Source organism: Salvia miltiorrhiza, chromosome 5 (assembly GCF_028751815.1).
Source record: "Salvia miltiorrhiza cultivar Shanhuang (shh) chromosome 5, IMPLAD_Smil_shh, whole genome shotgun sequence".
NCBI lineage: Eukaryota > Viridiplantae > Streptophyta > Magnoliopsida > Lamiales > Lamiaceae > Salvia > Salvia miltiorrhiza.
The window spans coordinates 20,699,742-20,712,545 of record NC_080391.1 but is presented as its reverse complement, the minus strand read 5'-3'; the positions used below and the strand labels follow the sequence as shown (position 1 = coordinate 20,712,545).

At 35.5% G+C, this 12,804-nt stretch overlaps 3 protein-coding genes across 3 annotated transcripts; 1 reads left to right on the top strand and 2 right to left on the bottom strand.

Annotated features, from left to right (window-relative positions):
- The first annotated feature begins 1,375 nt into the window (after positions 1-1,375).
- LOC131025637 (uncharacterized) lies at positions 1,376-3,058 on the top strand. The gene is made up of 2 exons (XM_057955435.1): positions 1,376-1,556; positions 2,685-3,058. The coding sequence occupies exons 1-2, from the start codon at positions 1,376-1,378 to the stop codon at positions 3,056-3,058; spliced, it is 555 nt and encodes a 184-aa protein (XP_057811418.1).
- Positions 3,059-9,277: 6,219 nt separating this feature from the next.
- Positions 9,278-10,071, bottom strand: LOC131025636 (uncharacterized). Its single transcript, XM_057955433.1, has 2 exons — positions 9,471-10,071; positions 9,278-9,378 (listed from the first exon to the last, which is right to left on the bottom strand). The coding sequence occupies exon 1, from the start codon at positions 10,069-10,071 to the stop codon at positions 9,472-9,474; it is 600 nt and encodes a 199-aa protein (XP_057811416.1). The 3' UTR covers positions 9,278-9,378; position 9,471.
- Position 10,072: 1 nt separating this feature from the next.
- LOC131025635 (uncharacterized) lies at positions 10,073-10,846 on the bottom strand. Its single transcript, XM_057955432.1, has 2 exons — positions 10,607-10,846; positions 10,073-10,324 (listed from the first exon to the last, which is right to left on the bottom strand). Exons 1-2 carry the CDS (start codon positions 10,844-10,846, stop codon positions 10,073-10,075), a joined length of 492 nt encoding a protein of 163 aa, XP_057811415.1.
- Between the last annotated feature and the right edge of the window lie 1,958 nt (positions 10,847-12,804).

Here is a 12,804-nt window from a genome sequence, read left to right as displayed (position 1 = left end):
TAGAACAACTCAAAGCCTTTAATTTTTTTTATTATTTAAACTAATTTTGCTTGATTTATATCTCACTAAAGTAGAGAAATTCAAAATATCCTAGTAATAAAGATAAAAATATCCAATCATATACCTTAGTAATAATGAAAAGTAAATGCCTCTAATGTATTAAGCTTCAATATATTGTCGCTAAAAAGTAATAAATGAAAATTAAAGAAAAAAGAAAAACAAAAACAAAAAAAGAGAGTTAGCATGTCTATGCATATATAAATTATAATACTGTGGTACAAATGTAACTTAAATAATTGTACACTAATCAAATATAGTAAAGAAAAAGGATTGTACGATTATTCGTAAATCGTAACTGAAGAACACAAACAAAATAACTGATCTCTCTCTGACATCGAAGATTAAAAACTTCGCTTTTTTTAATTGAGGTATCTTTATTCTTATTTTGGCGCGTATTTTTATTTCGGTTAAACCTTAACTAGCATAGCTAAGAATATCGCAATTTGTCGCTCTTTTAAATAATATTAGTGTAGTTACAATATTTGCATAACTAATGAAAGGTATCGGGAAAAAATAATGAAGTTGAGATTCTTGAGCTCTCAAAAAAGATCGAGAAAGCGGTGGAGGAGGAAGCTTGCCACTGGAAACAAAGAGCTACAGTCAATATATTATTGTAACACTTCGAATATTTAGATTTATTATATAAGTTTAATTATTAGTATTTTCTTGATTAGCTTATTATTTTTAGAAAATTACATGATATATATAGATATGCACCATTAATTTTTATCTAGATTATTATTATTATTAGGGTTAAAGTATAAATTCACTCCTAAACTAGACACCCTTAGAGCGTATAGCCCCCATTCTCGACCTTGGCTCAAATACACCCCCAGAGTTCATAAAAATGGTGCATTTAAACCCAGCAAGTTAACGGCAAGAAACGGCCGTTAACTTGCTGGGTTTAAATGCACCCCTTTTATGGACTCTGCGAATATATTTGAGCCAAGGTCGAGAGGGAGGGGGGTACAGGGGCAAGTTAACTTAAATTCTTTTCTTTTTTTTCTAAGTGGGACCTCCTGCTCGCCGGACGAAAAGAAGTGTCGTCGGCAACGACATAGAGGTAGCGGCGTTTTCAGGAGAAGGGGTTGAGGCATAGAACAACGGCCTCACCAATTTTCGGAAGCTACCGACGACAATGTCGCCAGATTTTAGAGAGAGGGACGGTGGCGCTAAGAGTCGACAGACGAGCACCAGCCTTGCCTAGTCCTTCAGCGGCGGCAGTTGCAAACTTTTATAGGGGAATTAGGGCTCGATTTGGGTATTCAAAATTTCACGAGAGAAAGAGAGAGAAGAAGGTTGTGTGTGATTGAGAATGGAGGCCAAGGAGCTCACCGGTAGCCCATTCACGCAGATCGCCGCTGTGTTCGTGGCGGTATGGAGGAGGAGGCACCTTGAGCTGCCCTCGGACCCCTTGCTTCTGTTCAACGTCGATGAAACTCAGAGCAAGAAGAAGAAGAAGCAGATGTTGCCCCACAACAAGGAGTTTCGATTATGTACGGCGGTGTCGGAGCTTGCAGGAGGCGCTCATGGGTCCCACTTGAAATTTAAAAAAAATTAAGTTAACGGCAAGAAACGGCCGTTAACTTGTTGGGTTTAAATGCACCCTTTTTATGGACTCTAGGGGTGTATTTGGGCCAAGGTCGAGAATGAGGGGGTATATGCTCTAGGGGTGCCTAGTTTAGGGGTGGATTTGTACCTTAACCCTTCTTCTTCTTATTATTATTATTAGAACTAGAACTCTTTTATCATTTTTATTCTTTATCCTATTAGGAGATATACATAGGAAACAAATTCTGCACTTATCAAACTCTTTTAAAGACTAGTATAAATAGAGGTACATAGTACCCTCACACACACGCACACGCAAGAAATTTTCGACAGAAGCAAATATTTTCTTTGAAGTTCTTTTCCACTAATCTGTGTCGCTTGATTCAGGTAATTATTTTGATTATTGAATGCATGATACTTTTTTCTATTTGTCTTATTTAATTTAAAACAGATGCTTGAGTCAGCATGATCATGTCTTCGTTCAAATAAATTTTTTGTAGTGATATTAAAATTGTCAAATATATAATATTTAAACTAAGAATGACATATGATTGGGTGGAGTCTAATTTATGTTTCTCAAATCAAGTTTTGGTCTAAGAAACTATCTTTTTACAACTTTGATTATAGTATCAAAGCCTTAAATGAGTTAGATTAAATAGTTTAATTCCAGTATAATTATATTTCTTCAAATTACGAAACATTGTTAATTCTTAAGTTTCATATTATTAGTTTGACTTGTTTGTAAATTTCGACATGTTCACTTGGTTTACAAAATTTAAGTTTAGATTTTAGTAAAGTAGTTTATTTATGGGTTAATAGCCGGAAAATACACGAACTATTTTCAAATTTGCATATTGCATATCACCTTTAAAATTAGCTTCAGAATACATCACCTTTTAATTTTGTTGTAAATTGCACACGCGTTGACCATCACCTTGATCGGTGTTGACGTGGCACCAGAATTTTCAAATGTTGACTCACCGGAATTCAAAACGACGTCGTTTTGAGTGAGCATCAATTAAAAAAAATGAAAAATCGTTTTGAGCCCTAATTCATCTTCTCCCTCACTCCAGCGCCTCCTCCCTCACTCCAGCGCTGCCTCCTCGTCGCCGCCTCCCTCACTCCAGCGCTGCCTCCTCGTCGCCGCCTCCCTCACTCCAGTGATGCCTCCTCGTCGCCGCCTCCCTCACTCCAGCGCTGCCTCCCTCACTCCAGCGCCTCCTCCCTCACTCCAGCGCTGCCTCCTCGTCGCCGCCTCTCCCTCACTCCAGCGCCGCCTCCCTCACTCCAGCGCCTCCTCGTCGCCGCCTCCCTTACTCCAACGCCTCCCTCAGTTCACCACCACCACTCCAGCTGCCTCCTCGTCGCCGCTCGCCTCCGCCCTCCTCACCACAAGACGCGCGCGCACCGACCACCATCGATTTTAGATTTTGGGGCTCTGTTTTGAGCTTCGTTTGGGGAAATGTATTGACCCGACTTTTTATTAAGGATTATATACTTTTAATTACTGATTTAAGGATTGATTATGGTAATTAGAGTTCAGCATCCATTTATAAAATACGAACTTATATGAATTTGATAATTTATATATGTGATGATTTATTTTTTTATTTTCAATAAATGATGCACTCAAAATATATTTTGAGTCCATTAATTTATTGTGGAGAATTTAACACTGAAGTGTTAAATATGAATCTTTTATCGATTGTTTACTTAAGCCCATGAGTAATTTATTTATGTTAGAAGCAAGCTCAAATGGATTTTATGCTTCAATAAGAATTAGGCTTATATGTCTTAATGGATTTAAATGAGTTTGGAACCTTATAATTAATATATATTAATCTCTTGGATATTTTAATTAGAATAATCTTAAGCATGCTGAATCCTAAAGCATGCTGAAGAATTTTGAACGCATGCTGAAGGAAATTCTTCAGTCTTACATGCCAGCTGAAGTATTCATACCTGTAAGTTGAAAAAAATTCCACAATCCTCATCCATCCAAACCACCCCATTTTTCTTTAAAACCACAGCCACTTTCACCATTCTCACACCACCATTTTCAACTACTGCAGCCCAATTTCACAGCCAATTTTAAGAGACTATTATCCACCTACTCAAGGTATCATCACCCTCAGGGAACCACCAATTCATACCAATTCATACGGCTGTTCTGATATTTCACAACATGTTTACATATGCACATATGAACTGAAATTTACAGTATTTGATTTTTGCTCAAAATCCTATGCTATTTTGTGAACTGAATTGTGGTGTGTAAGGTTCAACTTCATACTCCTATTCTCAACTCCATTTCCGTAATCTTCAGAAACAAAGAAGAATTTGTACAGAACCTTTGGAAACAAGAAAACCTAAGGACATAACATTTATACAATTTCAGATTTCTCCAAGAACCCATCTTTCTTTTCTTCAAATCTGAGTTGAATCCTTCTTGCTTACCTTCGGAGAGAGAGTGAGAGTCGAGAAAGTGGTGAGAGCTGGGAGGGGGTCTGTCGGAGCCTCACTCTGAGTTGACGAAGTCGCAGCTGCCGGTGCTGCAGGTGGCAGCAGCCCACTGACCGCTCGTAGCTAAAGCAGGCGGAGGCCCAATACGGACGGCTGTTGGCTGGTAGGAGGCGAGGCGGCGTGACCCGAAGCGATGCGAGACGCCGTCGCACGGGGTGGCGCTGCCGAAGGCCAAGCGCCGCTAGCCACTGCGAGAACGGAGCAGCAGCAGCAAGCGCTCGTCCGCTGCCGGAAACGTGATGGAAAGAGAGGGCAGATGGGATGCGTGAGTTTGTGAGGAAAAATGAGAGAGATAGAAAAGATAGAGAGAGAGAGATTATATAAAGTGTGTGTGTGGTGATTGAAGAGAGAGAGAGATAAAAAAAAGTGTGTGTGCGTGTGTTTTGTTGTGAGGAGAGAAGGAATATTTTAAAAAAAAAGATAGAGAGAGGGAGATTATATAAAGTGTGTGTGTGGTGATTGAAGAGAGAGAGAGATAAAAAAAAAAGTGTGTGTGCGTGTGTTTTGTTGTGCGGAGGCCGGCCTTTTTCCCAAAAGTAGCGAGAGGGAGATTTATAAAGTGTGTGTGTGGTGCTGAGCGAGGAGCGATCAAACGTGTGTGTGCGTGTGTTTTGTTGTGAGGCGGAGAATGATCCCCGTTTGTGTGAGTGTGTTTTGATCAAGAGAGAGCCGATTACAAGTTTGTGTGAGTGTGTTTTGCTAAAAGCGAGAGCCGAGACCGAAAAAAAAAAAAAAAAAAGAGACGAGGATGTCGGTAGAGAGAGAGTAAGAGGCGTGAATTTGGGGAAGAAAAGGGGAGATTTTGGGCCGGGTTTGGGCCGATTTTTGGGCTTGTTTTTATTAATCGGCCTTGCTTATTTATTTGAGATGGCTAAATAAGTGGTTAATAATTAAAAGCCCAGCTGCAAATTGATGAATTGGGTCATATTATCTTCCTATTGGGCTAAGGATTATTAACGGATTGGGCCTTACTCATTCTAATTAATTGGACTATTGTATTATATTAGCTGGGCCTCGTTTGATTTATTTATTTAACCCAATAAGAATTATTATTTTAGGCTTCTTTATTAATCCTAATTATTTTAATTAGTGATTAATATTAAAATTTACTAATTATTTTAAGGGTGATGATGGGCTCACTTATTGGGCTTCATGATTTTATTATCTTGGGCCTCATTTTTTGGGCTCTAGAATTTAATTGATGTTGGGCCTAATTCTATTAATGCACTGGGCTTCGAATTTGTTCTTTTGGGCTCGAATTAAATTCCTTTTGGGCCTTGATTATTTTATTTTAATTGGGTCTTCATAATTATTCTATTAAGTTTAATTAGAGAAAATTTTAAGACTTACTAATTATTAATTAGTAAGTGAATTAGATTATTTTAAGATGAGTAGATTATTAAAGATTAATAATCCGACCTCATAAGACGAGATTTAATTCCTTAAATAGGATTAGCATCTCATAATTTAATTAAAGGAATATGAGTCATGCATAATCATTTCACGCATCCTCATTTATTGAGATTTTTCGAGAATTAGAATCTTATTTTATTTTCTCGGATTAAAGGTCAAGCACCAGAGTTAGAGCTAAACCGTGAGTCTGCTATTCAGGTAGGCTTTCTATGTATAAACTAAAATTATATATTAGAATTGTTAAGACTTTATGCTTATGAATTTAAATGATATTGTCAATGCCTAAATGCTTTATGTTTTATTATTAATTGCCTATCTGATGATAATCGAATTCGGATTCTGGATGGGACCGCAAATCCCTTCGGAATTAGTGTACACCTTGTGATCGTGAGTCATCTAGCGGGTTGGCCGATCATAGTGTCCGTAGAGGGAGGCCTCCCTCTCGGCACGAGTTACTGATATGGTAATTAATGATATAAAATACCTGCGCGGGTTATTGATGAAAGAAATGATATTATGTTTGGTAAATACGAGTCTTTAAAGGAAAACCCTCGTATCTTACTACTGTTGAAAGGCTTGACAATAAAATATTATGCATGTATGTAAATTTCGGCAAGTGTCCACTAAGTACTCCTGTACTTAGCCCTGCATGTATTTATAAATGTGCAGGTTGAGCAGTGATCGAGGATGTAGTGTGCAAGCGGAGCTTCTGTCAATCTAGGACGAGTACCTCAGAGTAGAGTATATGTCTTCATACATATACTCAAATTATTATTCCGCTGCAAACACTGATTTTACTAAGACATTATGTTATCTGTCAAAACAATATGTACTATTTAATAATGTACTCAAACTCGTTGAGTACCCCTTTGAATAATATTATGTACGGTCCCCTTGTGGCCTTCATTGATTTCTAGATATTTCGATTGATTTCTTTATACAAGTCAAGTCATCAAGAAACCGAATATGCCCCTTTCTAAATCCCGCTCCTAAATTCCCTCCCTTAGTCGCGGTTTTCCCGAATTTGCTATCCTTAGCAAGTGCGGTCGTGACAGGAAATTTGGGCTCTGTCGGACGATTTAGATTTGAGGATGATGAATGATGGGTACTGGGAATAAGCTCTGAATTTGGGGATGATGAATGATGGATACTATAAATTTGGGAAAAAACGGTGTTTGCGGTGGTTTCTGGAGTGGCTCGCCGGATTCTGGAATGGCTTGTGGTGGTGGAATGGCTCGCCGGATTCTAGAGTGGCTCGCCGGAAAAGCAAAGATTTTTTTTTTTATTTTTTTTAATTCTTCAAATTATCAAAACGACGTCGTTTTGCTCACATGGCTTGCCAGCGTATAAAAAAAGCCACGCGGTTGTCCTTGTCCTCGTCGGTCAAACTTAAGAGTTGCCGGAATTTTCACCGTGTGTAATTTGCAACAAAATTAAAAAGTGGTGTATTCTGGAGATAATTTTAAAGGTGATGTGCAATATGCAAATTTGAAAATAGTTCGTGTATTTTCCGGCTATTAACCCTTTATTTATTGCATATTATTTCATTAAGTTCGTTTAGGCATTTACGTTTTATTATTTGAATATTTTATGTGATTAGGTGAGGTGCATTTAAGTTTTTCATTCCAGAATTTGTTGATTTTATTGTCTACGACATTAAGGTGAGGGATTTTACGCTTATTTCATATTGTTATATATGTTTTTACTTTCATGTTTGATTACGTGTTTATGTGCATCTCATTTTATGATTATGACTAAGTCATGAGGCTTACGTCTCCACCTCATTGTCTTAGGTTACGTATATGATTTGATCATGGAGCTTCCCATTGATTCATGTCATAAGATTATGACTAAGTCATGAGGCTTATGTCTCTACCTCATTGACTTAGGTTATGTCTACGATTGGTCATGGGATCTACTTCATTGACTCAAGCTATGTTACGATTGGTCATGGGATCTACTCCATCGACTCAAGCTATGTTTATGTTTCGTCAAGTGGTTTACGTCTCTACCCCTTGGCGCATGTTTGCAAGTACTACATGTTATCATAACGTGATTTAATTATGTATGTGACGTATATGGATATTTGTTATGTTCCTCACTGAGTATATTTTCAATATGCTCACCCCTTATCTTTTCAATTTTGCAATTCTAGAGTCGAGGTGGCCATGGAAGTCGAGAATGACTAGAGATTAAGTATTGGCATTTTTTTGAACATTTAAGTTGGACTCGTTATTACTATTTTACTTTAATTCACCGTTTTTTTCCATGTTACTACCTTAGTTTGGACAAGTTGATTTTAAATTAGTTTAACTTCTATAATTTAAGAAAATTTTATTTTTCTATCTTTGGTTCTCTATATTTTTAAATTGCAAAGCATATGAAAATTAAGGTGTTACAGTTATCATGGGGAGAGTTTGGAGTTATTTATGTAATTTGAAGCATAAACCTCCTGATACTTTTGAGGTTCCTACGATAGATGAGTGCAAGGCCTACTTGGAAGCATATCAGGCGGCGAGACCAACGTATTTGGTGGAGAGATGGTTGGGAGTCCAGCTGGGCAAGAAGATTTGGATTAAGCCTAAAAGAGGAACTTTTCGGGTTGATGTTGATGCTAGATTTGAGCTAGAGAAGGGTGAATTTGGAGCGAGTATTATTGTTCACGATCATAACAGTGATATTGTGATGGCTACGGCTAAGAAGACGAACCCGACTTCTAATGCGATGATGGCGGAGATCATGGCTATTATCCATGCATGGCATTGTGGCGTGTATGGATCATGATGTAGTGCCGATGGAGCTTTTCACCGACTCGATTCTTGCGGCTCAAGCTATGGCCTCAAAGGAGGAAGATGGCATATGCCTTCCGGGTGACATGTTGGAGGTTCTTCAAATGGCGAGGGAAAATTTGTTGCTCAATATCAAGCATGTGTACATGGAAGTAAATGAAGCAGCACACCAGCTTGCTTTGCTTGGAAGTAGAAGTGTTGAGACTATTTCTTGGGTTTCTTCTTTCCCTAGGTGGTTGAGGGATATTGTTCATGATGATATTTCTTAATCTATGAATACATCTTCTTTCTCAAAATAAAAACCTAATAAGATACATAACTAGTCGGTAACCCGTCGAAAATCGACGGGAATAAATGAAAATGTATAAATTTTTGTTATTATTCAATACATTTTTTATTTGATGATTTTTTTCACTAAAATAAAGCATTAAATAAGTTTGTTCTAAAGTAAAAGATGTTAACTAAATATATTTTTACTAATATTTAGTCAAACAATTCTCTCAACTCAGAAACTAATTTTAGACACTTCCACCAATCCAATCTGATTATGATGATTTTAGAGATTTTCGATGCTTAAAAATCAACTTCTGTCTCCCCCTCCAAAAAAAACAAAAAAAAAGAAGCAAATACCGAAGTCTGAAGCCGAAACATGATAGAGTAAAAGACGAAATATATCCATCCTCATATAACACATTATTGTAATGCGATTATATATAAAAGAAAAGAAAAACCTAAGAAACCCTTGAAAGCACAAAAGAAACAGACTAAGGGTCGAGCCTCATTAAAACCCTTTTACGGAAAACCTGGTAGGAAAAACCGTAGAAGGAAAAAAGAGTACTCGTCTAAAATGAAAACAAAAAGTAAAGGAAAGAAGAGCGGGAAGGTCAGTTTCAAGAACTCCGGCCTAACCATCGTCCCCAAATCGACCCGGCTCAATCATCCTTATATAACATATTTTATCTATGAACATGGAAAAATATGATGGGATTTATTGTACCTTTCTTCCCTCCAAGCACAAGCAGCACGCACATATCAAATCAACCTAGCAAAATATAAGAAAAAAAATATTTTAAATAATATCGTTAATGACTTAAAATTTGTAAAGTTTGAATTAAATATTAAATTTGCATTTACCTCATAATCTATCGAAAATTTCATCATACACAACATTAGTTGTTGTGTCTTGCGTATGACCACTCTCATCACATACTAAAATCTTTAAACCTCTTTTTCTAGTGACTCTTGAGATTGCCACGTAGAGTTGTCCATGACTAAAAACTGGTTTCGGTAGGTATAATCCTACATTTGAAAGAGATTGTCCCTGGCTTTTATTTATTGTCATAGCAAAACAAACACTCACAGGAAATTGCCTTCTCTGAAACCGAATTGGAAATTTAGCGAAATCTGATGGACTCATAATCATTCTAGCTATGGGAAACTTCCTGCCCGAATTTTTTCCTGAAATGAGTTTGCCTTCAATTACGCATTCCCCAAGTTGAGTTACTATCAGCCTGGTGTCATTGCAAAGCTCATTAGATGGATCAATATTTCTGAGAAGCATTATTATGCATCCTTCTTTCAATTTAATTTCATGACTCGGTAATCCTGAACACTTGATTGTATTGAGATATTCAACCGAGAATACTTGTTCATCAAGGTCCACTTGTCCATCTTCTTTGCAAATACCCTTGCTAGACATCAGAGACATGACGTAATCATTGATCGTATCAACCATCTCATTGGTGGGGGGCCAAGATAGCTCTATTCTTAAACATTTCTGGATCAAATGCATTATTCATGACGTCATTATATGTGTTTTCCACTATAGCTGCAATAGGATTTGTTGCATCGCGTATAAGGATATCTTCTGATAATGCCACAACAGATTCTCCATCACCAAGATTATGTTCGGCTGTACCATCACCTATTTTAAGTATCCACTCTGCAAATTCTTTGGTTTCTTCAGCATCCGAAGCAGAAGCATTTGCCTGAAACAAAAATGTGTACCAATACGTCTTATTCGAATTATCACTAAATTAAACAAAAATATCTATTATTTTTATCAGCCTTATTGCCTTCCATATACGTTGTATTATAGTCTTTTCATGAAAATATCATAACTATACATAATTACATTTAAATGTTCACAAAATCAATAGTAATTTTTATATTTTAATATTTTTTTATTTGAATTAAAATAATATTAATAAATTATCATGGTAATATAATTTTTTTAAAATATATATTTAGATTAAGATTAAAATATATACCTGTAATCTCATGTTCTTAGTTAACTTGAAAACTTGACACGAATTCCAAAGTTGAGATGAACTTATAGAGGCATGCACGATGTCATGCCGACTTCCCTTAGGGATCACTGGAAGTATCTGTCGAAAGTCGCCTCCTAAAACAACCACCAAACCTCCAAAAGGTTTTCCAGACCTATCGGAAGATCTCATAATATCCCTTAAGCTTCTATCAAGCGCTTCAAAACAGTATCTATGTGTCATTGGTGCCTCATCCTAAATAATAAGCTTTGTTTTCTCAAGTAGTCCAGCTAAATCGTTATCTGGGATCGCGTATAAGGATATCTTCTGATAATGCCACAACAGATTCTCCATCACCAAGATTATGTTCGGCTGTACCATCACCTATTTTAAGTATCCACTCTGCAAATTCTTTGGTTTCTTCAGCATCCGAAGCAGAAGCATTTGCCTGAAACAAAAATGTGTACCAATACGTCTTATTCGAATTATCACTAAATTAAACAAAAATATCTATTATTTTTATCAGCCTTATTGCCTTCCATATACGTTGTATTATAGTCTTTTCATGAAAATATCATAACTATACATAATTACATTTAAATGTTCACAAAATCAATAGTAATTTTTATATTTTAATATTTTTTTATTTGAATTAAAATAATATTAATAAATTATCATGGTAATATAATTTTTTTAAAATATATATTTAGATTAAGATTAAAATATATACCTGTAATCTCATGTTCTTAGTTAACTTGAAAACTTGACACGAATTCCAAAGTTGAGATGAACTTATAGAGGCATGCACGATGTCATGCCGACTTCCCTTAGGGATCACCTAAAACAACCACCAAACCTCCAAAAGGTTTTCCAGACCTATCGGAAGATCTCATAATATCCCTTAAGCTTCTATCAAGCGCTTCAAAACAGTATCTATGTGTCATTGGTGCCTCATCCTAAATAATAAGCTTTATTTTCTCAAGTAGTCCAGCTAAATCGTTATCTGGGTTTATCTTTCTGCATGTGGAGTTTTCGTGCAAAATAAAACAACACTCGATCACTTCAAAATACACAAACACAAAGAGATTAAAAGTATAATAACATCTCACTCATAATATTTAATTGTTGGGAATTATTTTGTAGGGAATAATTGGCTAATGACTTTATATACGAAGAGGGGTTCGGCAGGAGGTGCCATGTTTGTTGGGGTATTTGCTCGAATAGATTGATTGAAATTTATTGATTAAAGAAATTAGATATATATGATTTGGATATAATTAATGCATAAGAAATTAGATATAGAAAATTGTTGATTAAAAATTTAGAATAAATAAGAATGAATGAGAATTGAGGAAAATTAGAATAGAATGATTCTATTACGCCACGTAGGATAGAGCTTATTTTACTTTTATATATATATAGATTGGTGTTTTTATCCATAATACGAAAATATCTCCAATTTTACTTTTTTAATAAGACTAGCAGAAAGAACGTATGTTGTACGTTTAATTAATGTTATTTTATTTGATAATTTATTATCTTAAAAAATCTATTAATTCATTACTTTTGTTAGATAATTTATTGGATGGATATATTTATTTATAAGCATAATCAATAGCTATAGATATATATCACATAGATTTAGTGTAATATCTAATGAATTAATATATTCTTATAAATACATATAATATATAAAATAATTTTAAAATAAAATATATAGTAAGGGTAAAATAGGCAATCCACAAGTTGTCCTTAGACTGCCTTAGACTCTTTTTCTATTAGTATAGATATGAATCAAATAAACCAACTCAAATAATAATCGAAATTACCAAGAATTTTTATATATCTAAAAAATTCCATCTATGTTAATAAACAAATTATTAACCTTATTTTATCTGTTTAAACTAATCCTTCAAAGTCGGTCATAAACTGGAGAGTCTTGACCAATATAAATTACTATATTTCTAATCTATATATCTATTATAATATACGAAACAATTACAAATTTCTCATAATTAGAAAGCTTTATTTTCAATCTAATCCACATTTCTGAATTTACAAATCTAATACTTTATATTAGGGGTGGTAACACTGGTTTGGTTATTCGGTTATAACCGTAATCGAACCGATTTTCTGGTTAATCGGTTAACCGATAACCGAATTTGACTGATTCAATTCGGTTATCGATTATCAAATTGTAA

What these genes read in the sequence shown, in the direction of transcription:
- LOC131025637 (XM_057955435.1), top strand. Translation starts at nt 1,376, where the DNA reads ATGGAGGCCAAGGAGCTCACCGGTAGCCCATTCACGCAGATCGCCGCT. An exon ending in CAACAAGGAGTTTCGATTAT is followed by an intron (nt 1,557 to 2,684) that starts GTACGGCGGTGT and finishes CCCTCACTCCAG; the next exon opens with CGCCTCCTCCCTCACTCCAG.
- LOC131025636 (XM_057955433.1), bottom strand. Translation starts at nt 10,071, where the DNA reads ATGGTTGATACGATCAATGATTACGTCATGTCTCTGATGTCTAGCAAG.
- LOC131025635 (XM_057955432.1), bottom strand. Translation starts at nt 10,846, where the DNA reads ATGACACATAGATACTGTTTTGAAGCGCTTGATAGAAGCTTAAGGGAT. An exon ending in CTAAGAACATGAGATTACAG is followed by an intron (nt 10,325 to 10,606) that starts GTATATATTTTA and finishes TTTTTGTTTCAG; the next exon opens with GCAAATGCTTCTGCTTCGGA.